The 27741-nt window shown below is 39.1% G+C and overlaps 1 protein-coding gene across 2 annotated transcripts in view; it reads left to right on the top strand.

The window, feature by feature from the left end:
- Positions 1 to 27741, top strand: part of PTPN9 (protein tyrosine phosphatase non-receptor type 9) — a 93525-nt gene that overhangs the window by 37016 nt on the left and 28768 nt on the right. Inside the window, exons 4-8 of one of the 2 annotated variants that reach the window (XM_049852662.1) lie at positions 38 to 162; positions 3630 to 3735; positions 13694 to 13804; positions 16574 to 16640; positions 16755 to 16902. In XM_049852662.1, coding sequence (XP_049708619.1) covers positions 38 to 162; positions 3630 to 3735; positions 13694 to 13804; positions 16574 to 16640; positions 16755 to 16902 — 557 coding nt within the window. Of the gene's footprint in view, positions 1 to 37; positions 163 to 3629; positions 3736 to 13693; positions 13805 to 16573; positions 16903 to 27741 lie in introns of both variants that reach the window. The other variant, XM_049852663.1, reaches the window with a different exon arrangement.

Genomic DNA, 27741 nt, shown 5'->3' with positions numbered 1-27741 from the left:
TCTGATTTCTAAATGTTTCTTGTTTACTTTGCTCTAGAATGTTCGGGACCCAACAGGAGCCTCCATTGCCCTCTTCACTGCCAGGTTGCATCATCCTCACAAGTCAGTCCAACATGTGGTACTTCAGGCTCTGTTTTACTTGCTAGACAGAGCTGTAGATAGGTGAGTATAGAGATTCTTTTTTAGGTGGCCTACATCCAGATAGGAAAGTGATAGTCCTTGGCTCAATTAAACTCAACAGTGCCTTCACCATGCTCCTAGGATGTACCGGGGCAGTGCTATGAATAGAAAACAGTCCCTGTCCTTAAGAGCTTGGCATGTTTCCAGGTACTATCAAGATGGTGGATATTTCTGTATCTTTACCTGTTTGGCTCAGTTTCAGGATAACAGAAGCTGAGAAGGCCAATTATTAGCAATCCGCAGTGTATTGAGGATTACTTACTAGAAGGGAGTGAGAAGGAGGTGACCTGTGCTGGTTCTTGTTGCTCATTTTCTCCTGAATGTTGACTATCAAAACCTTCCAGGGCCTCAGTTTCTTTGTCTGTAAATGGGAATAATGCCATTTAGTTCAGAGGATTTTGATAATCACCATTCAGGGGAGAAGAGTCCAAAAACAAAATTAAGGAAAATCATCTTTATAAATAACGGCTTAAGCAAAAAGAACCAGCTCAGGATATCTCTCCATGTCCCTCTAAGGTAAATGGTATTCCTAGTCTACAAACAAACTAAAGCCCCAAGAAGTTATGTGACTCCTACAGTTATAACATATTGGTCCAACTGAGTCTAAGATCCTGGTGTCTTGGCTCCTGGCCAGAGCTCTTTGTACTTTACTACACTCCTTTTCTGCCATGCTTTCTTTTTCCCTGGTGCTTATCATTTTTATAGTTTGTTACTGCTCTTCATGTCATTGGCTAGTCCTCTGGGTGAGAAACATTATAGTGAGGGCTGACGCCTGAGGTAGTGAGAGACAGCTGTGTACAGTTTTAGTCATAATGTAGACTTACAGGATGAGAAAAGCTGAGGGACTGTCCAAAGTAAGGCTCTCTGACCAGTTCACCTGATTACTTCCTAGTTTATGTTATTTTCATAGTACTTAGCTTCTGCTGTTGAAGCTCAGTGTGAGATATATCCAAATCACAGACATCTCTGTAAAAGAGAAGTTGCTAAAGGATGAGGACTACAGGTCTCAATGGCCTAATACTCCCCAAGCAGAAGTGTGGTTATTTCTCAGCTCTTCTTCCCTGTGACTGGTCACTGGTGTAATTTCCAGAATATGGGTTCCTTTCAACACTTCTTTAGCTCAGGGGAATGAACGAAAGGCTTCTTTCCCAGAAAGTCTGGGATTGGCCTTCCTCCTTGGGATGCTGAGAGAGTTGGAGTTCTCATGTAGGCATGGGAGGAGGAGCCTTCAGTGGCCAAAGCTGCTCTCTCCAGTGTGAGTATAGTGTCCCACAGGAGGATCACGCAGTTAAACATTGGTAAAACTTTGCTTTTATGATGGCTGTTCCTTTCTTAAAAACTCTCAGTGGCTCCTCAAGAGTGCAGAAAGCTAAATAAGTGTGAACCCTTTCTTCAAGCAAAAAATTCTCACTGCTTCCCCAGGGAGTAGAAGTTCTTGTTTTCTTGAGCCAGAATGGTCTTCCTTCTCCCTTCCTGTTCACTAAATCCTGCCCTTTCTTTAAGGCCCAACTTCTGAAACGCCCTCCCTCCTCACTCCAACCTGTCATAAATAAAATTCTTTTTACTTTGACCCTATGGTTATTATCGGTCATAATTATACAGGACCTTATGACGTTGTTTATCTTATACTGTTACTTGGTTCTTCATATACCAGTAGATTTTAAGTCCCTTGAAGGCAGAGACCTGTTTTTTAATATATAATGGAAAATTTCATACATACGTAGATGGAGATAGAATAGTATGATAAAAGTCCATGTGTGCATCATCCAGCTTATTCATCAGTGATTTATAACCAATCTTGTTTCATTGATGGCCCCTACCCTACCCTTGATTATTTTGAACATAATGTCAGGGACTGTGTTTTAAATGTTTTGGTGTTTTCCTGGAGCATCTAGCTCAGTAATCAAACTCAGTAGAGAAGTGATCAGCTGTCATTGCAAACCTCATATTTCTGTGCCCAGAAAGGCGAAAATCTTGTTGCATCTGTATATATTTCCTGTGTCTTCACAGGATGAGCAGTTTCAGGCCTGGGAATGTTGACTCTGAATGATTATGCATCAGAGCTTCTTTTTATTAAACTCTCTTTCCCGTGGCACTGACTTGCCATAGGCTGGCACTCTGAGGAGAAAATGTATAATTCTTTGAATTTGGTCCTTGATGAGCTCAAGGAGAAATAGAAATTCTCGAGACCCAGATAGTCTACCCAATAATTGTGCTATACGTTTAACAGCATCTTTGATCTTGATAAATCATAGTCGCCCTGGAGTTGTGAAAAAGGAGTCAAGATTTAGGATTAGCTATAAGACACTGGGGCTGTTTGAAACTAAGTCTGCTGGAGAAACTCTTATTACCTCAGAATCGGAGTTTTTTAAATGTAACATCATGGGTGGGTACCTCTGCCTTGGATGCTGTTAAGGGATGAAGGTATGAGACTTCCAGGAGATGATGCAAAAAATCAGGACACAAAATAACAATTGAGGTTCCTGATTTCAGGAATGTGTTTTGTGTCAAACAGTTTTCTCATTGTAAATAGATGTGAAAACCGTTGCTATCAACCATAAGTAGTCTAACAAAATTATTCCTAATGACCATTTGGGTATACAGATAAGAAGAAGGTAGGAATCTGGCTTGGTGGAGGAGTACAACTTTGAGATAGGGCTAAGGAGGAGTACTTTTTGTATTTTCACACATTCTTCAGCTCCTCAACTCAATCTGGGAAGAGGCTCACCACCTCTTAATCTGTTTTTTACGATGCTTTGCAAAGCTCATAGGTGGGTTTGTTTTCTTCCTCTACTGAAGTCAGACAAATTCACCATCAGTGAGCTAAAGGAAAGTTTGTCCTATAGAGTTTCCCACAGGTCTAAAATATTATCTTAGTGTTGGGCTTCCAGCCCACTGAGCTGCAGTTCACTGACCATTTATTATGTACCTATTTGCAAGGGCTGTGCTAGGGAGTGTTGGGGGTAATTAGTTCAACAGAACAGGTTTCTGCCCTCTAGGGGAGAATCAAATGGTTACACAAAGTTGGAGTATGTTAAGGCCACAAGAAAAATCTGTAGGAAGATTTACGGGACTTAACGGAGTAAAAAATGTACATTTGATTAGTTAGTTACCAGGGACACCTTTATGGACGAGAAAACTTTTGAGTTGAACTGTGGAAAATGTATGGAATTGGGCTAGGCAATCTTAGAAGAGCGGGGAAGAAAATGTTCAAATTTTGATTACTTAGTCGCTCTGGAGCATTCTTAACCTTGAAGCTCAGCACTTGGTAAGTCTGGATAAGTCTGCACTGGTAAGCATAGCATGGACATCTTTTTTGTAAAACCAGCATTCAAGGAGGCAGCTATTTTGGTTTCGATGTGTCCCATGTGTGTTATTGCCCCGGGCTTTCAACCTGCCTCATCCATCTTATTACTTACAAATGTTTTTGTTCAATCATTGGCTCACAGCTTTGAAACTCAGAGGAATGGACTGGTGTTTATCTATGACATGGGCGGTTCTAATTATGCCAACTTTGAGCTCGATCTTGGCAAGAAAGTCCTAAACCTGCTGAAGGTAAGATTGTGGAAAGGCCCTCTCAACTCTTTCTTCAATGATTAGGATGCTTTTTTTTCTCCCAGGTCTTTGGGAAGGACATTTGGGAATGGTGTAAACTTCAGACATTATGTTCATTTGAAAGGTAACTTGGAATGACTAATATCTGCTTCCTCAGAACAAGAAGTGGTCTTAAAAGTGAAGCAGAGTACAACACAAAGGGTGGACCCTAATATAAACAATGGACTCTAGTTAATAACTGTGTATCAGTATTGGTTTATCAGTTGGAACAAATACCACACAAATGCAAGATATTAATAATAGAACTTGAGTGCAGTGGAGGGGGAATATTTGGGAACTGTGTACTTTCTAAGGAGCTCTGGTGGTGCACTGGTTAAGCACTAGGCTGCTAACCAAAAGGTCAGCAGTTCAAAACCACCAGCCGCTGTGTGGGAGAAAGATGTGACAGTCTGCTTCTGTAAATATTACAGTTCTACCTTGTTCTGTAGGGTTGCTGTGAGTTGAAATTGACTGGACAGCAACAGTTACGTACTTGCTATTCAATTTTTCCGTAAACCTAAAACTGCTAAAAACATATAGCCTATTAATTAAAAAAAGTAAAAAACCGAGTGGGAGGAATTAAAATTGAAAAAGCATAGGAAAATTCTGAGACATAGAGGTGGGATCCCCTTGCCATTAAGAATTAATGAAGGCCTAGTGACTTGTAGATGTTTTTGTCTCAGTCTAGTCAGAAATGTGTTTTCCATCGTGACCTAGTACAGAAATGCATATATAGGAAGTGTGTAGTTATATATGAAGGTCCATAATCCTTTATCCCAAACTCTCAGGTCCAGAGGTGATTTTTTAATTTTTTGGACTTAAAAAATAATATGGAATGTATGCCACTGTATAATCAAATGCATTAATATTTTAAATACATTGTTATGCTTTATACAGTATTACTGTATTGTATCCACTGGCTGTTTTTCTCCATAATGAGTAGGGAAAAATAAAGGCTATAAATAGCCTTTGACATTTCAGGTCAGATTTTGCTGCCCACTGAGTTTTGACACCAAACTTACAAAAGAAACTTGAGGTTTTCAGAGCTGTTTGGATTTCAGAATTGAGAACGAGGATGTGTAGATCTGTGTGTACATATTTATAAAACAAAACAGAACAGTTTTACACAACACGTTTTATCCTTACTATGTACAATCACTTTCATTAATCTCTCCTCTTTCATATTTTAAAAATGTTAGTCTTGACCTACTTAATTGATTTCAGGACTTACTGACTTGCAGTTTGAAAAACCCTGGTCTAGGAGTCTATGCAGTCTTTATTCCAGGATCTCACTTGCGAGTACTGTTGAACTAGATTTTTAGAAGTGTTAATTTACAGATTACAACTTTGCAACAGAAACTGCAATCATCACTTAAATATAACTCTTTACATTTTGCTGTACCCTTTTATTATTTATTAATATTATAAACCCATTGCCTTCAAATTGATTCCGACTCGTAGTGGCCCTATAGGACAGAGTAGGACTGCCCCATAGGGTTTCCAAGGAGTGGCTGGTAGATTCCAACTGCAGACCTTTTGGTTAGCAGTTGAGCTCTTAACCACTTTTAGGTTGTAGATATAATTGTTACAATTGTAGATATAATTGTTAATGCTAGTATGTAAAAGTAATACTTGTTTTTATTTTATATAAGATTTTCCATGCACCAGTATAGCCTTTTTGTTTTTTAGACCTCAAGTGCATAGAATATGATTAGTCATACATGACATGCTGTCATCATTGGCCCTTGCAAGGCAATCTTATTTTAAATAATTAACTTAAAGAATAATTCGAGCACCCATGAATCCACCACCCAAACTGAGAACTAGAGCGTGATTAGTAACTTACCTCTACCTGTGTGCTCCTCTCTACCTGTCCCTTTTCTCTTCCCTTCCAGAGGTGACTCTTGTCCTGAATTCTGTTTATCATCCCTTGTTTTTTTAAAAATAGTTTTATCAGATATGTATGTATGTCCAGAAATTTTGTTTGTTTTTTTTTATGTATGTCTAAATAATGTTTGGTTCTTTTTGAGCTTTAGAAAGAGGGTGTTATCCTGTTTTTTTGTTTTCTGGGACTTATTTTTTCACTCAACATTATATTACTGAAACTCATGCATGCAGCTGTGATTCATTCCTTTTCATGACTGTATAATGTTCCATTGATGACAGGGCCACAGCTTATTCATCCACTCTTCTGCTGATGGCTCCTTGGATTGTTCTATGATTTTTGTGACCATGAACAGTGCTGCTATGAATGTTGTTATTGATGTCTTCTCTTGCACGTGTGCAAGAGTACCTCTCTGGAGTGTTTCCCAACCTCTCTTCTTTATTGCCTTACTAAGAATTCTTAGTTTCTTAATGCTGCTGTAACAGAAATAACACAAGTGGGTGGCTTTAATGAACAGAAATTTATTTTCTCACTATTAGGAGGCTAGGAGTCTGTCAACTCTAGGGGAAGGTCCTTGTGTCTTTTCAGTTTCCATTCCTTGATTCCTTGGAGATCTTCATGTGAGGTGGCCTCTACCCTGTCTGTGCTTCCTTGCTTCCATTCCTAACCTGCTCTTTTTATATCTCAAAATCGATTGGCTTATGACACCCTCTATACTGAGAAGGCCTTATTAACATAACAAAGAAAACCTGATTCCCAAATGGGATTATGTCCACAGGTATAAGGGTTAGGATTTACAACACATATTTTTGGAGAACACAGTTCAGTCCAAAACAGCGCCTTTTAAGACATTCTTTTCTCTAATCATTCCTTTCTCAATGAATTTTTAATAAGATATTCGGTGCCAAAACCAGATCAAACCCATTATCGTCGAGTTGATTCCTTCTCATAGCGACCCATGCTTTACACATAACATGAGTACAATTTTTTGCCTGTTCCCCTCGCCCAAGAACCGACTATCACCCCCTGTGAGAATGCATGCTATATACACCTAGGAATGGAATTGCTGGGTCATAAGTTCTGTGAAGATTCAACTTTGAAAGTCTTTTAAGATAGTGCCTGTCGTGGATTAAATTATGTCTCCCCTAAAATGTGTGTATCAATTTGGCTAGGCCATGATTTCCGGTATTGTGTGATTTATGTTGTAAATCCTATGTCTATGATGTTAATGAGGGAGGATGGGTGGCAGTTGTGTTAATGAGGCAGGACTCAATCTACACGATTGGATTGTATATTGAAGCAATCTCTTGAGATAAAAAAGAAGCAAGCAGAGAGACAGGGGGACCTCATACCTCCAAGAAAGCAGTGCCAGGAGCAGAGTGCGTCCTTTTGACCCGGGGTCTCTGCGCTGAGAAGCCTCCTAGTCTGGGGGAGGATTGTTGAGAAGGCGAACAGAGAGAGGAAGCTTTCCCCTGGAGGTGACACCCTGAATTTGGACTTTTAACCTACTTTACTGTGAGAAAATAAACTTCCCTTTGTTAAAGCTATCCACTTGTGGTATTTCTGTTATAGCAGCACTAGAAAACTAAGACAGTGCCAAATGTTTCCAGAGCGGTTGTTCCTACCTGCCATGTGTAATTATAGACATTTCCATTGATCCACATCCTCTTTAAACCCTTACTAATGTCAGACTTCTTATTTTGTTCCCACTAACATGAATATAAAATGGTATTTTGTGGTATAACTCGCCTTTCTCTTATTAATGAAATTAAGCATCTCTTCCTATGTTTATTAGTCATGTATGTTTCTTCTTCTGTGAAATGCCTGCTTATGGCTTTTACTCATTTTCCTATTGGTTTGCCCATTTACAGACTTGTAGTTTTGTTTTTTAATGTATCAATAATATATAAAAAGCTACAAATCCATTAATCAGTAAACTAGTGGGAAAATGAGTAAAAGCTATCATTGGTACCAATTAATTGTTAGATATCAATATCCATGTAGATATTGGTGTCAATATACTGTCTTCTAGCTTGTAGGTTGTTTTTTCTCTTTTTATAGAGTCCTTTTGACTAATGATTAAAAAAAAGAACTGTTGTTGTCGAGTCGATTCTGACTCATTGCCACCCTATAGCACAGAGTAGAACTGCTCCATAGAGTTTCCAAGGAGCGCCTGGTGGATTCGAACTGCCAACCTTCTGGTTAGCAACCGTAGTGCATAACTGCTGCGCCACCAGGGTTTCCTTTGACTAACAGAAGTTCTCAATTCTAATATGGTTAAATGTGCTGTATTTCTTTTTTGTTTAGTGTGTTCTGTGCCTTAAGTTCTTTCGTACTCTAAAGTCAGAAAAAAACATATTCATTGCTATTTTCTTTTAAGAGTTTAAAATTTTGTTTTTGTCATTTAAGGTCTTGAACCATCTGGAGTTGATTTTTGAGTATGGTAGGAGATGTAGGAATCTGACTTTTTTCTCCATATGGCTAACATTTTTTTTCTTTTGAGTTTAACATATGGAATAGTCCCTCCTTTTCCCCAGCTTCTCAGGACTTCTGGTGGTGCAGTGGTTAAAGCGCTCAGCTGCTTATCCAAAGATTGGGAGTTTGAACCCATCCGTAGCTCCTTGGGAGAAATATATGGCAGCCTGCTTTTGTAAAGATCTACAGCCTTGGAAACCCTGTGGGGCAGTTCTGCTCTGCCCTGTAGGGTTGCCATGAGTCAGAATTGACTTGATGGCAGTGGGTTTCTTTCAGCAACTTAAACTTTGTTTGTCATTTATAACAAAGTTACAATATCTTGATAAGTTAATATACCATGTTGTTGTTGTGGCTGTATGCCATCTGACTCATAGTGACTCCATATTGACAGAGTAGAGGTATTCTTTTTTTTTCAAATATGCTTTTACTATTTTTGTGTCCTTCTTTGTAAGTCAACTGTTTGGTTCAAAACAATGAAATATAAAAATCGATTGCCCTCGAGTCGATTCCGGCTCATAGTGACCCTACAGGACAAGAGTAGAGCTGCCCCATAGTTTCCAAGGAGTGGCTGGTGGATTCGAACTGCCGTTTTGATTCGCAGCCAGGCTCTTAACTACTGCATCACCAGAGCTCCGAAATCCACTATAGATTTTTGTTGTTGTTTTTGTTATGTAAATTCAAAGAAACAGTCCTGTCACCCTAATGTTATTAGTGACTTAGTTGCTCTGTTGTTGGGAAGAGAGGAAATTTTGAACACAGGCACCCACCATCTACGTTTTGATGAATGCACAGTCTCACACTCCAGGCTTTTGTTTAGTGTGAATTAACTTGCAGCGGCTACTGTATTGAGGCTATGAATCAAAATATAGCATGCGCATAAAAATATTAATCTTTGACTCCTTAAATTGCCCCGAATAGATTTCCCCCATCTTGGTGAATTTTCTAGAATTCTAGCTTTAAACTTAAAAAATGTTATATTTTAGTTGCCACCATATGGATTCTTAACTGTTTAATTATTGCTTTAGTTGAACTGTTTAAACCAGACATTGTGAAACTTACCTTTATTAGCCAATATGGAATTTACCCTGAATGATAAATGTCTGTTTTTCTGATTATGAAATACATGCTTCTTGGTTTAAAAAAAAAAAAATTATTAATGCAGACACTTGTAATCATTACTAACAGTTATTGAATGCCTTTTTTTTGTATACTATTCTAAGTGCTTTTCATTCATTAATTCAGTTAATCCTGACATCACACCTATGAGGTAGTACTATTACTACCCCCATTTTAAAGATGTAGAAGCTTAGGGCTAGAGAATTTAAGAACTTGCCTAAGGTGATACAACTAGTAAGTGACACAGAGCTAAGACGTCACTTGTAGTCTCATCCCTTGGATATTATTGCTGTAAAGAGCTTGGGGTATGTATGTCCAGCCTTCTTAAATGTATGTGGATTATATATACATGTGTGTATATGTGTTTGTATACACACACACGGGATGAGGATAATTTTATTTTTTTCTTTATAAAAAAGGAGTTGTACTGTATCCACTGATGGTAACTTGTTGCTGTGAGTCGGAATTGACTCAACAGCAATGAGTTTAGGCTTTTTTTTGGTTGTGTTTAACAATGTATCTTCATCATCTTTCTATGTCAATATTCATTTTTCCCTCACTTTTTTAATGGCTGTATTAAAAAAGGAAATGGATATACCAAGTAGGAAAAAATTTAGGTTTATGCCATTTTTTGTGTTGTAAAGACTTCGGTGAATATCATTTTACGTACATATATTTTTGCATATTTGACCAATTATTTCCTCAGGATAAATTACTGTAAGTGAACTTGTAGGACCAAAGACTGCACATTTAAATCTTTGACACATACTGCCAAATGACCCTCTAAAAGGGTAGTTCAAATTCACACTCCTCTCAACAGCATGTTTCAACAGAGTCTCATCACCGTTGATTTATCATTCATGTGTTTTAGTCGATGTTTTCCTTATTACTGATGACGAGCCTGAGCATATTTTCATGTTTATTGGCAATTTGTATTTCTTTTTAAATTTTTATTTTGTATTGAAGTTTTTTTTCTCATTGACTTGTAGGACTTGTTATTAAGATTATTAAAAATATTATTAAGATATATTAAGAGCATTTTTCCCAGTTTATAATTTACCTAACTTTACGGTGTCTTTTGTCATGTCGCTGTGCTTTTATATTTTTCACTGAAATCTTTATAGAGGATGTCATATTATATACTGTATGTAATATTATCAGTCAGATAATTTGTTTTCAAATAGCTGTTTGTCTTGACAACATTTACTAACTAATCCATTCTTCCCCACCGATTTAGGACAACACTTTTTATCTTATACTAAATGTCCATATTTTGGTGGACTTCCTGTTCTGTTCTGTTGATTGACCCACCTAGAGCAACACATACCCAGTTTTATTTATAGCCTCATATTTGCAGCCTTATAATGGTGTTAATATATGGTAGGATAAGCTTCCCTACATTCACTATTTTCAAAACTTGTCTTGACTATTTTTGCACTTCTGTTCTTCTGCATGCACATTTGTGTGTTTTTATGTAAATTTTTTACTGATACATAACGTGCATCCTGAAAATGAACTTTATAATTTTTTTTTTAATTATAAATGTAAATTAAAAACCAATTCAAAGGAAGAGTCTCTCACCCCACCCTCAGGCACCCCAGTGTCATTCCCTGGAGGTAACCTTTTTTTTTCTAAATCATAAATATGGTGAGAAGATTTTTTTAAAAAGAACCATCTTCATCTTTTCATTAGATGAACTTTTAGAGTCGTTTTGTCAAGTTCTGGAAATTAAACATTCTGGGATTTTATTTAGATATACTGAATTTTTAAGTTAATTTAGGAAGAATTGAGGTCTTCACAGTGTTATCTTTTACCATCTAGGAATGCTTTGCCTCTCTATTATTTTTAAGTATTTTTTTATGTCTTTCAATTAAGTTTTTCATTTTTCTTCATTTATCATGTTTCTTATGAAGTGGTGAAAAAAGAAACAGTGTGTGTGCTTGTGTGCAAGCACTATTACAAATCAGATTGTGTACTTGTATGCCGATTATTATCTGTAGGGTAGCTAATCTTTTTCATATTTATCTTTCGTATTTTAAAATCTGGAGCCCTGGTAGCACATTGATTGAGCGCTCGGCTACTAATTGAAAGGTTGGCGGTACTGTTATAACGAAAAAAATTGTTGTAGAAAATTTTGGACAACTCAGACCAGTGCACATTAAAAATATATATATTGCCTTTAATATTATCATCCAGAAATAACTACTGTTAACATTTAAGTGTGTGACATTCTAGATGCTCTTCAGTGTGATCTTAACTCTTTGTGATTTTAACATGAACAAGCTCCAACAACTTTTGTTTTATGAACACTTGTAATTGCTGAATAATAACTCTATCCTGTATTCACCATAACTTATTTAGTTTCTATGTTATTGGATATTTGCTTTTTCCCCATTCATTATAATAAGCAGTTTTCAGTAAACATCTTTATTTCCAAATCTTTGTTTACATATCGAAAAATTTGCTTGAGGTAGAATTACTGGAACAAAAGGTATAAACATTTTAAATAAGTTTATAAAAATAAAAACAATACAAAGTATTGTAGAAAATAAAATATAAAGAAAATTAGAATGACTCATAATTCCACTTATCAGAGATAAACTATTGAACTTTTGATATAATTCTTACACTTTTTTCTGTGTACAAGTATATATGTGTGTGTATAGCTTTTTAAATGAAACTAAGATTATAGTTTTGATTCTGTGTAGTTTAAGATTATATTGTAAGCATTTTCCAAAGTTATAAAAATTCTTTAAAATCTTCATTTTGAAAGTCATACAATAGTCTATTCTAAAATACACTGTTTTTCTTAACCACTACCCACTTTTATATGTACATGTGCTTCCCAGTTTTGAATATTTTGAACTATCAAAAATAAAGGCACAGTAAACATTTTTGTTCGATTCTTTGTTCGTCCCTGTTTATTTCCTTAAGATAGTCTCAGAAATAGAATTACCTGATCAAAGAGTATGCACGTTTTTAAGGATAAATAATGCCAGATGCCCTCTAGAAGGCCTTACCGGTTTGCGGTTGCAGCGTTAGTCTGAGAGTGCTGTGCAGTCATTTAAGTGGACTGGGCCTGCATCTCTAGCTCTTTGCACGGAGGATGCAGATGTAATGGCTTCTACCTTCTATTTATCATTTTATATTTCCTATAAAAGGAGAAATACACTTACTTCTAAAGACTGGATTTTGATCTGGCAGTTAAAGGGGCCTTGGCCCTGAAATAAATTGGTATATCTTTGTGGGGAGAGATGAAAATTAGTTTCTCAGACTTAAGAGACCTTTAGAGAATTTTCTTTAGATACCATGTATTCTCTATACAGAGTACTGTGGACCTTAAAATTAGAACTGAAGAATAGCCAGAGAGTGACATGTCACATTGGGAATCAGTCTTTTGAAAGGGGTAAAAAAAAAATATATATATATATATACACACATTTTTTTAAACATATATATATATATAGTGAGAGAGAGAGAGGTTGAAGGTATTTAGCTAGAATTTCCTCTGCCTTTTTTTTATTTCTTGAGAATGATTTCTTCCCAGTCAGAATGCCAAGATTACATGGTAAGTCTGCCCATGGGAAGGGCTCAAACATTTAAAACCAGAATGAAAGCAAACACTATGGACCAAGAGTGCATGATATTTTGTCCTATGCCATGTGTAGATCAGGATTCTCATTTCTCTCAGGCCTCATGTGCCCTAGTGCCCCCAGGATCATGCTTATTAATTGACTAAATGAATACATAGATGAACAGATGGTTTAAAAAATGGTATAGATAAACAGATATCAGAGTAAAAGAAAGGTTATGAAAAAGAAATGTTTCATGTTCAAACTTATGCATGTTATATTACCAAAACAGGAAAAAAAAAATCCACTGCTCACAAGTTGATTTCGACTCACAGCAACCCTATAGGACAGAGTAGAACTGCCCTATGGGGTTTCCAAGGCTGTGATCTTTATGGAAGCAGATCGCCACATCTTTTTCCCACTGAACGGCTGGTGGGTATGACCTTCTGGTTAGCAGCCGAGCACTTAACTGTTATGCCACCAGGGCTCCCTCATACTATACTAGGATGGTCTAATTTTTTCTTTAAAAAGTTGGAATAAGCAGAACTTTTCTAGGATACATATATGTGTGCTTTTGTTGGCTAGCTGTTGATAAAAGTAGTTTTGCTCCATAAAGCTTTTGTTGACAAGAACATAACATCATTACTTTTAAAAGTAAGTCAATTTCTAATTTTTTAATTTCTTTTTAATTACCTTTTCTCTGGCTACTGCAGTAAAACCTGAATTAGGCCATAAACTCCCTATGCTAGGTAAGAATGGGGAGAAGGGCAGAAAACCTCAAATTTGGGCTTGAACAGTCGCAGGTCCCGTTAGGGTACTATTACAGCTAAAGTAATTGGCACCGTTAAATCCTCACGTGTGTTCTCCACAGGGAGCATTCCCGGCTCGTTTGAAGAAGGTGCTGATTGTGGGAGCACCCATCTGGTTCCGAGTGCCCTATTCCATCATCAGCCTCCTGTTGAAGGATAAAGTCCGGGAGAGGGTAAGGCAAGCTAAGCTAGCTTTGTCTTATTGGAAGGTGGAGAGATACATCCCCATCCCTACTGTCAAAATTCTGCCAAGTAATTTTCTGTCTTCAAAAACTCTCCTAGCTTCTCCTCTAGAGCACTTTCTGCTTCCTTTAGTGTATTCACTCACATTCTCTGCTTTACTCATTAGCTCAGTACATGCTCCCTTGCGCACGGTACTAGAAACTCCTTGAAGTTAGGAACTGGATGTGGTTTCCTTGGCTCTTGCCCTCCACAGCATCTTGCATAAAGACAGTACTGAAGTAATGTGACCCATAGGTATCTTTGGGATGGTTATTACTTCCAAAATTTAGCCTAGTGCTACACAGGCCTTTAACATTTAACAACTTTTAATATAGTTGTATTTGTTGAACTGGCCTATCAGTTTGTCAACTGGAAATAACTTTCAGTTCCTTTGGCAACCAGGGTTGAGGAGGAGAGTTTCTCCCTCTGTCTCTTTCTCCTTTTTCCCTGGCATTTTCCCTTAAGATAGCCATTTGCTTCTCATCTTCAGAAAATGTTGTCCCAAATGATCTTAATTCTGTCATAATCCCTTGAGAGTTTCAGGTCTGAAGGATTATGGCCTCACTTACTGATTGGAGCCTTTAAAAGAAAGGGTGTACAAAACATTGTAAGATAATGATGTTGTTCTTTTGATTATTATCAGAGATTTTTGTGATAGGGAATTAGGAGGTTATGTGAATCATAATGCAGATCGTAAAAGCTGAGGCGACTTGGCTTGGAAAATGTTTAGTTCTTTGGAAGCTACTGAGGGTCCTCGTGATTCAGAGGGAGAGAAAGATCTTTCCTACAATAGCTCTGAGAGGGCTCCTTAGGCGGTTCTCGCACCTGAATTACAGGTAGTGTACATGCGTGTATAAACTCAGAATACATTGAGTATCTTCTACAGTCCAGGCACCTGAGCCCTGGGAATTGAAAATTGAGTAAGACGGTTCTTACCCTTGAGGAGCTCATGGTCCTGATAGGGTGCACAGAGATTGATACGTGCAAAGGAGGCCACAATTTATAAAAACACATAGAGGAGGGGACTGCCTTGGGCAGTCAGGAAGGGCTTTACACAAGAGGTGAACTGTGAGCTGGTCCTGGAAGAGGCATATAAGGAAAGGAGGACATTCTAGGAAGAGGTAACAGTGAAAGAGACAAGCTTTTAGGAGGAGCAGCATTTCATTCCACACTGGAGAGAACAGATTCCAAGGAGAACCGATTAGGCTAATTTGGTATACATGGCTGTGTCCGAGCAGAAGCAGAATTTAGGTGTTATGATTACTTACCTAGCATTTTTCTTGGGCTACCCTGCCTCTGGGTGGCTTGTCTTGTCTTACTTTCATAGAAAACTATTTTTTGAGAACATGCATATTGAGCTGTGAGTAAAAGCACAAGATAAGTGGCCTAAAATTGGTTGCATTAGTGTGAGGTTGACAAACAATAGCCACTACTTATGTGTTTATAGCGGTCAAAAGCAGAGTATCAGCATGAGATGTACTGGGAAGCCTTGTTAATAGTATAAAAGCTTTTGTTCACTATGCCTTCCTTGCAGAAGGTATATAACAAATTCCAGGAGTGAATCTGATGCACATACTAGAAAATCAGACCTTTGGCTGGGAAATCCCTAGTGCTTTGTCTTAGGCTGGGTTCTCTAGAGATGGAAAACCAGTGTAGCATATATATAAATATATAGAGAGAGGCTTATTTCAAAGAAATGGCTCACACAATTATAATGGCTGGCAAGTCCCAAATCCGTGAGTTAGGCATCAGGCTGGAGGCTCTTCCTGACTCATATGGTTGCAGGGGCTGACAAACCCAAAATTGACAGGTCATGTGGAAGGCTGCTGGCTCACAGGGTTGCAGGAGCTGGCAACTGCCAAATTCTGCAGGTCAGGTGGCAGTCTGCTGGCTCATGTCCTAAGAACCAGAGGTCAGAGGATGACAAGTCAGATGCAGGATCCAGAGAGAGTGAGGTTTGCCAGAACATCCATATGTATTGGATATAGGCCACACCTACAAGGAAACTCCCCTTTCAACTGATTGGCTGCTTGCATCAGGTCACAAAATGGAGGATGATTACATAATATCTAACAAATCACTGAGAATCATGCCCTAGCCAAGTTAACACGTAACATTAACCCTTTCAAGACCTAATTATTTTCTGCTTTGAATCTTTTGTTGATACCATGTGTTTTCAGTAATGGAATGAATGCTAAGTCATTGAGTGTGTTTTAATTTTTGGTTGGTAATATAGGTTTTGAGAAACATTATGTGAAAATGCATGATTTGTGGAAACCTCTCTGGCCCACCAGTCTTGAGTAGCAGGCTTTATTGCAGGGCAGTTTCTATTTGGGTACATGGGGCACCTCTGATTTTGCCTAACACCCCAGCTATTTTGCTTCAGTGACTGTTTCTTTCATCTTATACCCTTACACACGTCCCCGTTGGAGGGAAGCCAATACTTTCAATGGGAAAAGTATACTCCCAAAGAACTCCAGAGGCATAAAAAGTGGGTGGATTACTGTATGTTCCACGAGTCACAAAAGGTTTTAACCATCACAGGCTTCAATCCCAGAGAGATGAAATGCAGTCTGCTTCTTTTACAAGCATACTTAGTATTTCAAGAAAATTTCATCCTGCTCCTCATACCTAATATAATCACAGTTATTCTTTATCTTGAGGGGGGGTGTTGCCCTCCCCCCCTCCACATATTCACATGGTTCTTTCTGGCCTTCCAGATTCAGATATTGAAGACATCTGAGGTCACCCAGCACCTACCCAGGGAGTGCCTTCCTGAAAACCTGGGTGGGTACGTCAAAATTGACCTCGCCAGTTGGAATTTCCAGTTCCTACCCCAGGTGAACGGCCACCCAGACCCCTTCGATGAGATCATCCTGTTCTCCCTCCCTCCTGCCTTAGACTGGGACTCGGTGCATGTTCCAGGTCCCCATGCCATGACCATCCAAGAGTTGGTGGACTATGTTAACACCAGGCAAAAGCGGGGGATATATGAGGAGTACGAAGACATCCGCCGTGAGAACCCTGTTGGCACTTTCCACTGTTCCATGTAAGTAGGAAAGGTTTGGGCTATGGATCAGTTACCACGGTGCCTCTAGCAGGCACTGACTGGCAACAGCTCCTTCCACATCTCACTTAAAGGAGGCTCTTCCTTGTGTTAAGAAGCATCATTCTCACTTAGGTAATGGTTTCTGTCATCCAGATAGAGGTACCTCCTGTTTTGGTGGTTCTTGCCAACATCTAATGCTCTGAAATTTCTGAAGGTTTTTGGTACCAACAGGTGAACCCTGTAAGAACAGACACATTTTTGGATATTTCCTGAAATGCAAGTGTTCAAAAAAAAAAAAAAAAACAGTAGGTTTTAAATAGGCTGCGCTCTATTTCCATCCTCAGTGTGTGCTCTGGTCTGATCACTTGGGCAATGTCTCCCTAGAGCATTGTAGTGTAACACTGCAGCCTGTGGAGAAGTGCTGGTGCATTTAAAATAATCCACAATGAGTAAGAGAGAAGAGTTGCCTCTTAGGAATTTTGCCTCTTGGGATTTTCTTTCTACTGAAATCCTACTACAAAACCACCTGGCTAGTTTATAACTTTGGTTCATAACTACCTGAAATCTCTTGTGGGCGATGGACTATAGATAATTTCTCTTACCCTGTCGTCATCGGGTTTTAATTGGCTGAGGTGGAAATCTGTTTTCAGCTTGTGGGCTTGTGTTCAAAAAGGGACGATAATGGAAGCTGTCCCAGTGGGTCCCAGGCTCAAGTTCCAGCTCAGCCAGAAATCCCCTCTGTAATTTATACAAGTTATTTCCCTTCTCTCCACCTTAATATTCCCATGTGTAACATGTGACTGCTGGACTTTGCTATCTGCCTACCTTTGTAGGTTAAATGTTTTAGGAATCCATGATTCAGTGAGTATCTCCTCCCTCTGTGATTCCTCTCCAGCTTATTTAGTGTGCTCTAAAAAGGATGGAGGGAGAGAGCCTCTTCGCAAAAGGAGAGAATGGGCAAAGAGTGAGTTAGGAAACTGAGATAAGGGAAGTAAATGAGAAGAAGCAATTAAGAAGCCAATAAGCAGAGAAATAATGCAAAGGAAAGTCAGAGAGAGAGAAAAAAAGGGAGGAGGGATGTAGAACATATAAATGAGAAGAAATATTCTTTTCTGCCCTGCCATCTTAAGACCCTTATTTGCATCTAATCTGTCCCCAACCAGAGCAGTAGTTCCCTCTGTAGCCTTTTTTTTTTTTCAGTTGTGCTTTAGATGAAAGTTTACAGCTCAAGTTAATTTCTCATACGAAAATTTATATACATATTGTTATGTGGCCCTAATTGCAATCCCTATAATGTGACAGCACACTCCCCGTTTCCACCCCAGGTTTCCCATGTCCATTCAACGAGCTCCTATCCTTTTCTACCTTCTCATTCTACCTCTGGACAGGAACTGCCCATTTAGTCTCTTGTATCTACTTGAACTAAGTATTATTTTATGTTGTATAGTCCAGTCTAATCTTTGTCTGAAGAGTTGGCTTCAGGAATGGTTATAGTTCTGGGTTAACAGAGAGTCCGGGAGTCATGTCCTCAGGGGTTCCTCTAGTCTCAGTCACACCATTAAGTCTGGTCTTTTCACATGAATTTGGGTTCTGCAGCACACTTCTCTCCTGCTCCCTCAGGGACTCTCCGGTTTGTTTCCTGTCGGGGCAGTCATTAGTGGTAGCCAGGCACCATCTAGTTCTTCTGGCCTCAAGCTGATGAAGTCTCTGGTTTTACTGGCCCTTTTGTCTCTTAGGCTGGTATTGTCCTTGTGTCTTAGGTGTTCTTCATTCTCCTTTGCTCCAGGTGGGTTGGGACCAATTCATGCATCTTAGATGGTCGCTCACAAGCTTTTAAGATCCCAGACGCCACTCACCAAAGTGGGATGCAGAACATTTTCTTGATAAACTTTGTTACGCCAGTTGACCTAGATGTCCCCCAAAACCGTGGTCCCCAAATCCCTGCCTCTGCTATTGTCCCTCAGAGTGTTTGATTACGTTCAGGAAACTTCTTAGCTTTTGGTTTAGTCCAGTTGTGTATTGTGTATTGTCCTTTCCTTCACCTAAGATAATTCTTGTCTACTATCTAGTTAGTGAATTCCCCTCTCCCTTCCTTCCCACCCCTGTAACCATCAAAGGATGGCTTTCTTGAATTCTTATAATAGTGGTCTCATACAATATTTGTCCTTTTGCGATTGACTAATTTCACTCGGCATAATGCTTTCCGGATTCATCCATGTTGCGTGATGCTTCATAGATTCATCGTTGTTCTTTATCCTTGTGTAATATTCCATTGTGTCAATATACCATAATTTGTTTATCCATTTGTCTATTCATGGGCACCTAGGTTGTTTGTATCTTTTTATTGTGAACAGTGCTGCAGTGAACATGGGTGTGCATATATCTGTTCCTGTGATGGCTTTTTATTTCTCTAGGATATATTCCAAGAAGTGGGATTGCTGGATTGTATGGTACATCTATTTTTAGCTTTTTAAGGAAGCACCAAATCAATTTCTAAAGTGGTTGTACCATTTTACATTCCCATCAGCAGTGTATAAGTGTTGCAGTCTCTCTACAACCTCTCCAACATTTATTATTTTGTGTTTTTTGGATTAATGCCAGCCTTGTTGGGGTGAGATGATATCTCATTGTAGTTTTGATTTGCATTTCTCTAATGGCTAATGATGGTGAGCATTTCCTCATGTATCTGTTAGCTGCCTGAATGTCTTCTTTGGTGAAGTGCCTGTTCATATCCTTTGCCCATTTTTTAATTGGGTCATTTGTTTTTTTGTTGTTGAGGTTTTGTAGTATCTTGTAGATTTTAGAGATTAGACCCTGATCGAATTTGTCATAGTCAAAATTTTTTCCCCAGTCTGTAGGTTGTCCTTTTACTCTTTTGGTGAAATCTTTTGGTGAGCATAAGTGTTTAATTTTTAGGGGCTCCTATTTACCTACTTTCTCTTCTCTTTTGGTGTTTGTGCATTGTTAGTAACGTTTTGTATACTGTTTATGTCATGTATTAGGGCTCCTAGCCTTGTCCCAATTTTTTTTCTATGATCTTTATCATTTTAGATTTTATATTTAGGTCTTTGATCCATTTTGAGTTAGTTTTTGTGCATGGTGTGAGGTATGGGTCTTGTTTCATTTTTTTGGCAGATGGATATCCAGTTATGCCAGTACCATTTGTTAAAGAGACTGTCTTTTCTCCGTTTAACAGACTTTGGGCCTTTGTCAAATGCTACCTGCTCATAGATGGATGAATTTACGTCTGAATTCTCAATTCTGTCCCCTTGGTCTGTGTATCTGTTGTACCAATACCAGGCTGCTTTGACTACCTTGGCAGTATAATATGTTCTAGAATCAGGTAGTGTGAAGCCTCCCACTTTGTTGTCTTCAGTAATGCTTTACTTATCCGGGGCCTCTTCCCTTTCCGTATAAAGTTGGTGATTTGTTTCTCTATCTCATTAAAAAATGCCGTTGGAATTTGGGTCAGGATTGCTTTGTATCTGTAGATCCCTTTGGGTAGAATGGACGTTTTCACGATATCGAATCTTCCTATCCATGGTCAAGGTATGTTTTTCCACTTAGGTAGGTCTCTCTTGGTTTCTTGCAGTAGTGTCTTGTAGTTTTCTTTTATAGGTCTTTTATGTCTCTGGTTAGATTTATTCCTAAGTATTTTATCTTTTTGAGGGCTATTGTAAATGGTATTGATCTGGCGATTTCCTCTTCGATGTTCTCTTTGGTGGTATAGAGGAATCCAACTGATTTTTGTGTGTTTATTTTGTATCCTGATATTCTGCTGAACTCTCCTATTAGTTTCAGTAGTTTTCTTGAGGATTCTGTGTTTAAGATCATGTCATCTGCAAATAGAGATACTTTTACTTCTTCCATACCAATCTGGATGCCCTTTATTTCTTTATCTAGCCTAATTGCCCTGGCTAGGACCTCCAACACAATGTCGAATAAGAGTGGCAATAAATGGCATTCTTGTCTGGTTCACATTCTCAAGGGGAATGCTTTCAGACTCTCTCCATCTAGGATGATGTTGGCTGTTGGTTTTGTATAAATGCCCTTTATTATCTTGAGGAGTTTTTCTTTTGTTCCTATTTTGCTGAGAGTTTTTATCATGAATGGATGTTGGACTTTGTCAGATGCCTTTTCTGCATCAATTGATAAGATCATGTGGTTCTTGTCTTTTGTTTTATTTATGTGATGGATTACATTAATTGTTTTTCTAACGTTGAACCATCCCTGCATACCTGGTATGAATCCCACTTGGTCATGGTGACTTATTTTTTTGATATGTTGTTGAATTCTGTTGGATGGAATTTTCTTGAGGATTTTTGTGTCTATGTTCATGAGGGATATTGGTTTGTAATTTTCTTTTTTTTGTCATTACCTTGTTTTGGTATCAGGGTTATGCTGGCTTCACAGTATGAGTTCAGGAGTATTCCATCCTTTTCTGTGCTCTGAAATACCTTTAGTAGTAGTGGTATTAACTCTTCTCTGAAGGTTTGGTAGAATTCTCCAATGAAGCCATCAAGGCCAGGGTTTTTTTTTTGTTGGATTTTTTAATTACCTTTTCAATCACTTCTTTTACTGTAGGTTTATTTAGTTATTCTGCCTCTGTTTGTGTTTGTTTAGGTAGGCAGTGTGTTTCTAGAAATTTGTCCATTTCCTCTAGGTTTTCAGATTTGTTGGAGTATAATATTTCATAGTATTCTGTTAATGCTTCTTTTAACTTCATTTGGGTCTGTTGTGATATCGCTCATCTCATTTCTTATTCGGGTTATTTGCATCCTCTCCTGTTTTTCTTTTGTCAGTTTGGCCAGTGGCTTATCGATTTTGTTGATCTTTTCAAAGAACCAGCTTTTGGTCTTCTTAACTCTTTAAATTGTTTTTCTATTCTCTATTTCATTTATTTCTGCTCTAATTTTTATTATTTCCTTTCTTCTTATGCTCGTGGGCTTCTTTTGTTGCTCTCTGTTTGTTCGAGTTGTAGGGTTAATGTTTTGCTTTTGACCCTTTCTTCTTTTTGGATGTGTGCATTTATTACTATAAATTGACCTCTGAGCACTGCTTTTACTGTATCCCAAAGGTTCTGATAGGGTGTGTTTTCATTCTCATTTGATTTTGTGAATTTCTTTATTCTGTCCTTGATTTCTTCTATATCTCCATAGTTTTTCAGCAAGGTGTTGTTCAGTTGCCATGTGTTTGATTTTTTTTCCTTTTTCTGTTATTGATTTCTACTTTTATAGATTTATGGTCAGAAGAGATGCTTCATAATATGTTGATGCTTTGGATTCTGTTAAGGCTTGCTTTATGGCCTAATATGTGGTCTGTTCTGGAGAATGTTCCATGTGATTGGAAAAGAAAGTATACTTGGCTGCTGTTGGGTGGAGTGTTCTATGTATGTCTGTGAGATCAAGTCGGTTGACAATGGCATTTATATCTTCCGTGTCTTTATTCCGCTTCTTTCTGGATGTTCTGTCCTTCACCAGAAGTGGTGGGTTGAAGTCTCCTACTATTGTGGAGTTGTCTATTTCTCTTTTCAATGCTGTTAGAGTTTGTTTTATGTATTTTGGAGTCCTGTTGTTAGGTGTGTAAATATTTATTATGGTTATGTCCTTCTGGTGTATTGACCCTTTAATCATTATATAGTGTTCTTCCTTAATCTTTGTGATGTATTTTGCTTTAAAGTCTTATTTTGTCAGAGATTAATATTGCCACTCCTCCTCTTTTCTGATTGTTGTTTACTTGATATATTTTTTTCCATCCTTTGAGTTTTAGTTTGTGTCTCTGAGTCTAAGGTGTGTCTTTTGTAGGCAGCATATAGACGGATCGTGGTTTTTTAATCCCCTCTGCTACTCAGTCTCTTTATTGGTGCATTCAGTCCATGTACATTCAGCATAATTATTGATAAGTATGAGTTTAGTGTTGTCATTTTGATGTATTTTTGTGTGTGTGTGTTGATGATGGTTTGTTTCACTTAATCTTCTGTGCTGAGTCATTTTTCTTTATGTATTTTCTTTTCATCTTTTTCATTGTTGTTGATTTTGTATTTGCTGAGTCTTCATGTTTTTCTCATTTTTTATTTTGACGTGTAAGGTTGTTAGTTTCTTTTGTGGTTACCTTAATATTTACCTCCATTTTTCTAAGTTTAAACCAATCTTTTATTTCTTGATATCGCCTTGACTTCCTCTCTGTATGAAAATTCTATGACAATTATTTAGTCCCTCTTTTTTGTTTTAATGTTGTCATCTTTTACATATTGACAACTCTGTTCTCCTATTTTCAGTGTTTTAGCTTTTTTTAAAAATAATTTTTATCGTGCTTTAAGCGAAAGCTTACAAATCAAGTCAGTCTCTCGCATATAAACTTATATACACCTTACCACATACTCTCATTTACTCTCCCCGAGTCAGCCTGCTCCCTCTTTCCAATCTCTCCTTTCATGACCACTTTGCCAGTTTCTAACCCTGTCTACCCTCCCATCTTCCCTCCAGACAGGAGATGCCAACATAGTCTCAAGTGTCCACATGGTGCAAGTAGCTCACTCCTCATCAGCATCTCTCTCCAACCCATTGTCCAGTCCAATCCATGTCTGACGAGTTGGCTTCGGGAACGGTTCCTGTCCTGGGCCAGCAGAAGGTTTAGGGACCCTGGCTGCCGGAGTCCTTCTAGTCTCAGACCGTTAAGTCTGGTCCTTTTATGAGAATTTGGGGTCTACATCCCACTGTTCTCCTGTTCCCTCAGAGGTTCTCTGTTGTGTTCCCTGTCAGGGCAGTCATTGATTGTGGCCGGGCAACATCTAGTTCTTCTGGTCTCAGGATGATGTAATCTCTAGTTCAGGTAGCCCTTTCTGTTGTTAATCTTTTGTGTATCTGTTTGTTGTCTCTCTGTGGATTCTTGCAACCTTTTAAATTTGTAATTATGCTCTTGTATAACCTTCTTAAGTTGCTCTGTTGCTTTGTCCACGTGTTCCTTGGCCTGGTCTGCGTTTTGCCTGAACTCCTTCCTGACCTCTTGAAGAGCTCTGTATAATAATTTTTTGAATTCCATCTCCCATAATTGCAAGACCTTCTCTTCCTTTGGGACATTTCTTAGTTCTTTGTTTTGGTTGGTCACTTGCTGAAGCCATCATGGTCTGCTTCTTTATGGGATTCGATATTGACTGTTGTTTCTGAGCTATCAGTAAGTTATGATATTTATATATTTTATGTTTGCTTACTGTGTCCTACATTCTCGTTTTATTTTGATATGCCCGAATAGGCTGGTAGTGTTAGCTACTTTGATTATTGGCATCTTTGAAGCTCTCGTCTCCTGTCATCAGGTACTTAGAGCTGTTACTAGGTATGTAAGCCCAGAAATCCATTTACTTTTCTTGTATGGATTCAGCTCAGGTGTCCAGGTTGTTGGTCATTGCGTGTGTGGTGCAGGCTCTCACCTACAATCCTAGATGGTCAGGGCTATGTAGGGGTGATTGGAGTAGGTACAGGTATCTGGCTGTAGTAGGAGGTTATGTGCTGAGCAAGGTAGAGGGCTGAGGGCTGCCCCTGAGTGCCTGGGTAGAAGGCGTATCCCTGTTGCCTAGAGTGTGTAGGTGAGTAGGTTTTGCAGCCAGACTTTGGGCACCCGAAGGTGTTGGCTGTAAAGACTGTGAGGCACCACTTATTCTCAGACACCTGTTGTGGGTGGGTAGGTGGAATGGGTAGAATCACCAATCCTCAGGCCCCTGATGTGGGTAGGTGGGGACTGTGCTTAATGGGCAGGACAGTGTCAGATGTCACAGATATGCCACTTCCCCTTAGCTGTTGCAGTTGAAAATAGGTTTCAGGTATATACCCTGTTGTATTATGCTAATGAAGACCTACACAGGTGAAATGGGCCCACACAGGTCTGGGCAGAGGTGAAAGGCATTCAGAGCCTTTGCCTAGATGAAGGGGCTGTGCCTGTCCTGAGTTCCCAGCTTAGGGGAGTTGGCAGGTTGTTTTTTCCTGTTTGCTAGTTTGTTCCCTCTCCAAAGCTGGGAGAATGACTTGGGTACAGCTGGGTCCTACTTCCAGCCCAGGGGGTGTGGCCGCCACTCAAACTGGACCTTGACCAGAGCAGAATAGGGAGGGGGCGAGTATATGGGAGAGAGGTACTTTCCAGAGGGGAAAAGGGTTTTTTTTGGGTAGGTTAGAGGCTTGCACTTAACTTTCATAGATTTAGCGCCGCTTCTCCCTGCTTCCAACTGCTTGTGCAGACTCTCTGCCACTTGATTTCTCCCAGAGTGGAAAATGCATCCTGAGTGCTGCTGTTTGCCTCAGCCTGTGTGCTCCAGCTGATCCAGCCTGCAGGTTGCTGGCCAGGTCAGGTCTGGCAAATCCTTCCTGCTCCTGAACTGTTTCTCCCTCCCCCTGTCACTCAGTCCGACTCCTCAACTTTGTCTTTGATGTTCAGGACTCCTAGATTGTCATATACAATTGATTCACTGGTTTTTATGGGTCTTTGTTGTAAGAGGGACCACAGGAAGTGTCTGACTACTCTGCCATCTTGGCCCGTCTCCCCCACCATGGTCTTGAAGGAGCCCTGGTGGCACAGTTAAGCAGTTGGCTGCTAACGGAAAGGTCGGCAGTTCAAACCCACCAGCCCCTGTGTGGGAGAAAGATGTTGCAGTTTGCTTCTGTAAAGATTACAGCCTTGGATACCCCACGGGGCAGTTCTTTTCTGTCCTTTAAGGTTAGAATTCACTCAACAGCAACGGGTGTTTAGTCTTGAATCAAGGAAGTTCCATGAAATAGGGAGGACTGCTAGGCTGCTCCAAGCGGCAGGCACACTTGTCCTGGGGATTCCTGATCTTGCTTTGGGTGCTTCTACAGTTACCTCCTACTGTGATGTGATGTCTTTGCAGCTCTGGTGGCACAGTGGTTAAGAACTTGGCCGCTGACCAAAAGTTTGGCAGTTCGCATCTACCAGCTGCTCCTTGGAAACCCTATGGGGCAGTTCAGCTCTGTCTTAGAGGGTTACTATGAGTCAGAATCAACTGGACAGCAGTGGGTTTTTGGTTTGTGAGGTGTTTGAGATGTAATTTCTACCATGATCCTACCCCCTTCTCCATTAAAAAGGCAGGCTTGGATTATCCTCTTGGCATCACCCAAACCACCTGTTGTGTTACAATCAGAGAACATTTCCCAGTCCTACCTCTTTATTGAATGAATGAACTTCCCCTCCCCCTTTGGAGTTAGAATCCAGAATCCTCATCAGCTCTAGGCCTCTGTCTATTACCAGGTCCCAGTAGAGCTACATACACAGAACAAACTATGTCTCCTTGGAATTCTGTATTATAAAGTGCATACCAAATATTCCCTATTGCTCAGCATTCCAATGGATCAAGACTCTTTCCTTCTTATTTTTCTTTCCCCATACCACTAAAAAAAAGGTTTTTTGTTTGTTTTTGTGTTAAATTTTTTATTTTGAGATAATTGTAGATTCACATGCACTTGTAAGAAATAATACAGAGAGATCCTGTGGTACCCTTTCTGCAGTTTCCCCCAGTGGTAACTTCCAAAACTATAGTACAGTATCACAGCCAGGATATTAACATTGATAGAGTCCACTGATCTTACTCAGATTTTCCCATTTTTGCTTTGTGTGTGTATATTTAGTTCATTGTTATTTTATCACATGCATAGGTTTTGTGTATCCGCCACCACAGTCAAAATACAGAAGAGTTCCATCACCACAAGGATTCCTTGTCTTGCCCTTTTGTAATCACATTTACCTCCCTCCCACCCTCTCCCCACCTCTAACTCCTGGCAACAATTAATCTGTTCTCTATTTCTACAATTTTGTCATGTCAAGAATGTTATATAAATGGAAGCATACACACTACCTGCTCTGACAGGGATCACAATAGGGGGTCCTGGACAGAGCTGGAGAAAAATGTAGACAAAATTCAAACTCACAAAGATAAGTCTTATTGGTCTGACAGAAACTGTAGAAACCCTGAGAGTATGGCCCCCAAACACCCTTTAACTCAGTACTGAAGTTGCTCCTGATGTTTACCCTTTAGCCAGAGATTAGACAGGCCTATAAAACGAACAACATACGTAGTTTAACCATGCATATAAGATTTAATGGGCAGAGTAGCCCAAAAGCAAAGACGAGAAGGCAGATAGGGACAGGAAAGCTGGACAAATGGAAATAGGGAAACTGAGATCGAGAAGGGGAGAGTGTTGATACATTGCAGGGTTAGCAACTAATGTCACGAAACAACTTGTGTATTGTTTAACGAGAAACTAATTTGCTGTGTAAACTTTGACCTAAAGCAAAATTAAAAAAAATCATACAATATGCAACCTTTTGGGATTGGCTTTCTTCACTCAGCATAATTTCCTGGAGATGCGTGTAAGCTTTTGTTCGTATCAATAGGTCATTTCTTTTTATTGCTGAGTAATATTCCATAGGAGCCCTGGTTAAGAGCTTGGCTGCTAACCAAAAGATCGGCAGTTCACATCTACCAGCTGCTCCTTGGAAACCATATGGGGTAGTTCTACTCTGTCCTATAGGGTTGCTGTGAGTTGGAATCCACTCTGTTGCGTCAGGTTTGTTTGTTTTTTTTTTTTTTAATGTTCCATAGTATGAGTGTACCACAGTTGAGTTAACCATTCACCTATTGAATGACATCTGGGTTGTTCCCAACTTTTTCTCTTATGAGTAAAGCTTGTATGAACATTCACGTACAGATTTTCAGTGAACATAAGTTTTTATTTCTCTGGTATAAATACACAAAAGTGCAATTGCTAGATCATATGGTAATTGCTTGTTTACTTTTCTAAGAAACTGCCTAGCTGTTTTTCAGAATGACTGTACCAT

The sequence above is a fragment of the Elephas maximus genome, chromosome 13 (assembly GCF_024166365.1).
Source record: "Elephas maximus indicus isolate mEleMax1 chromosome 13, mEleMax1 primary haplotype, whole genome shotgun sequence".
Classification (NCBI taxonomy): Eukaryota; Metazoa; Chordata; class Mammalia; order Proboscidea; family Elephantidae; genus Elephas; species Elephas maximus.
The sequence above is the reverse complement of the archived record's forward strand: the minus strand, read 5'-3'. Positions and strand labels throughout refer to the sequence as shown.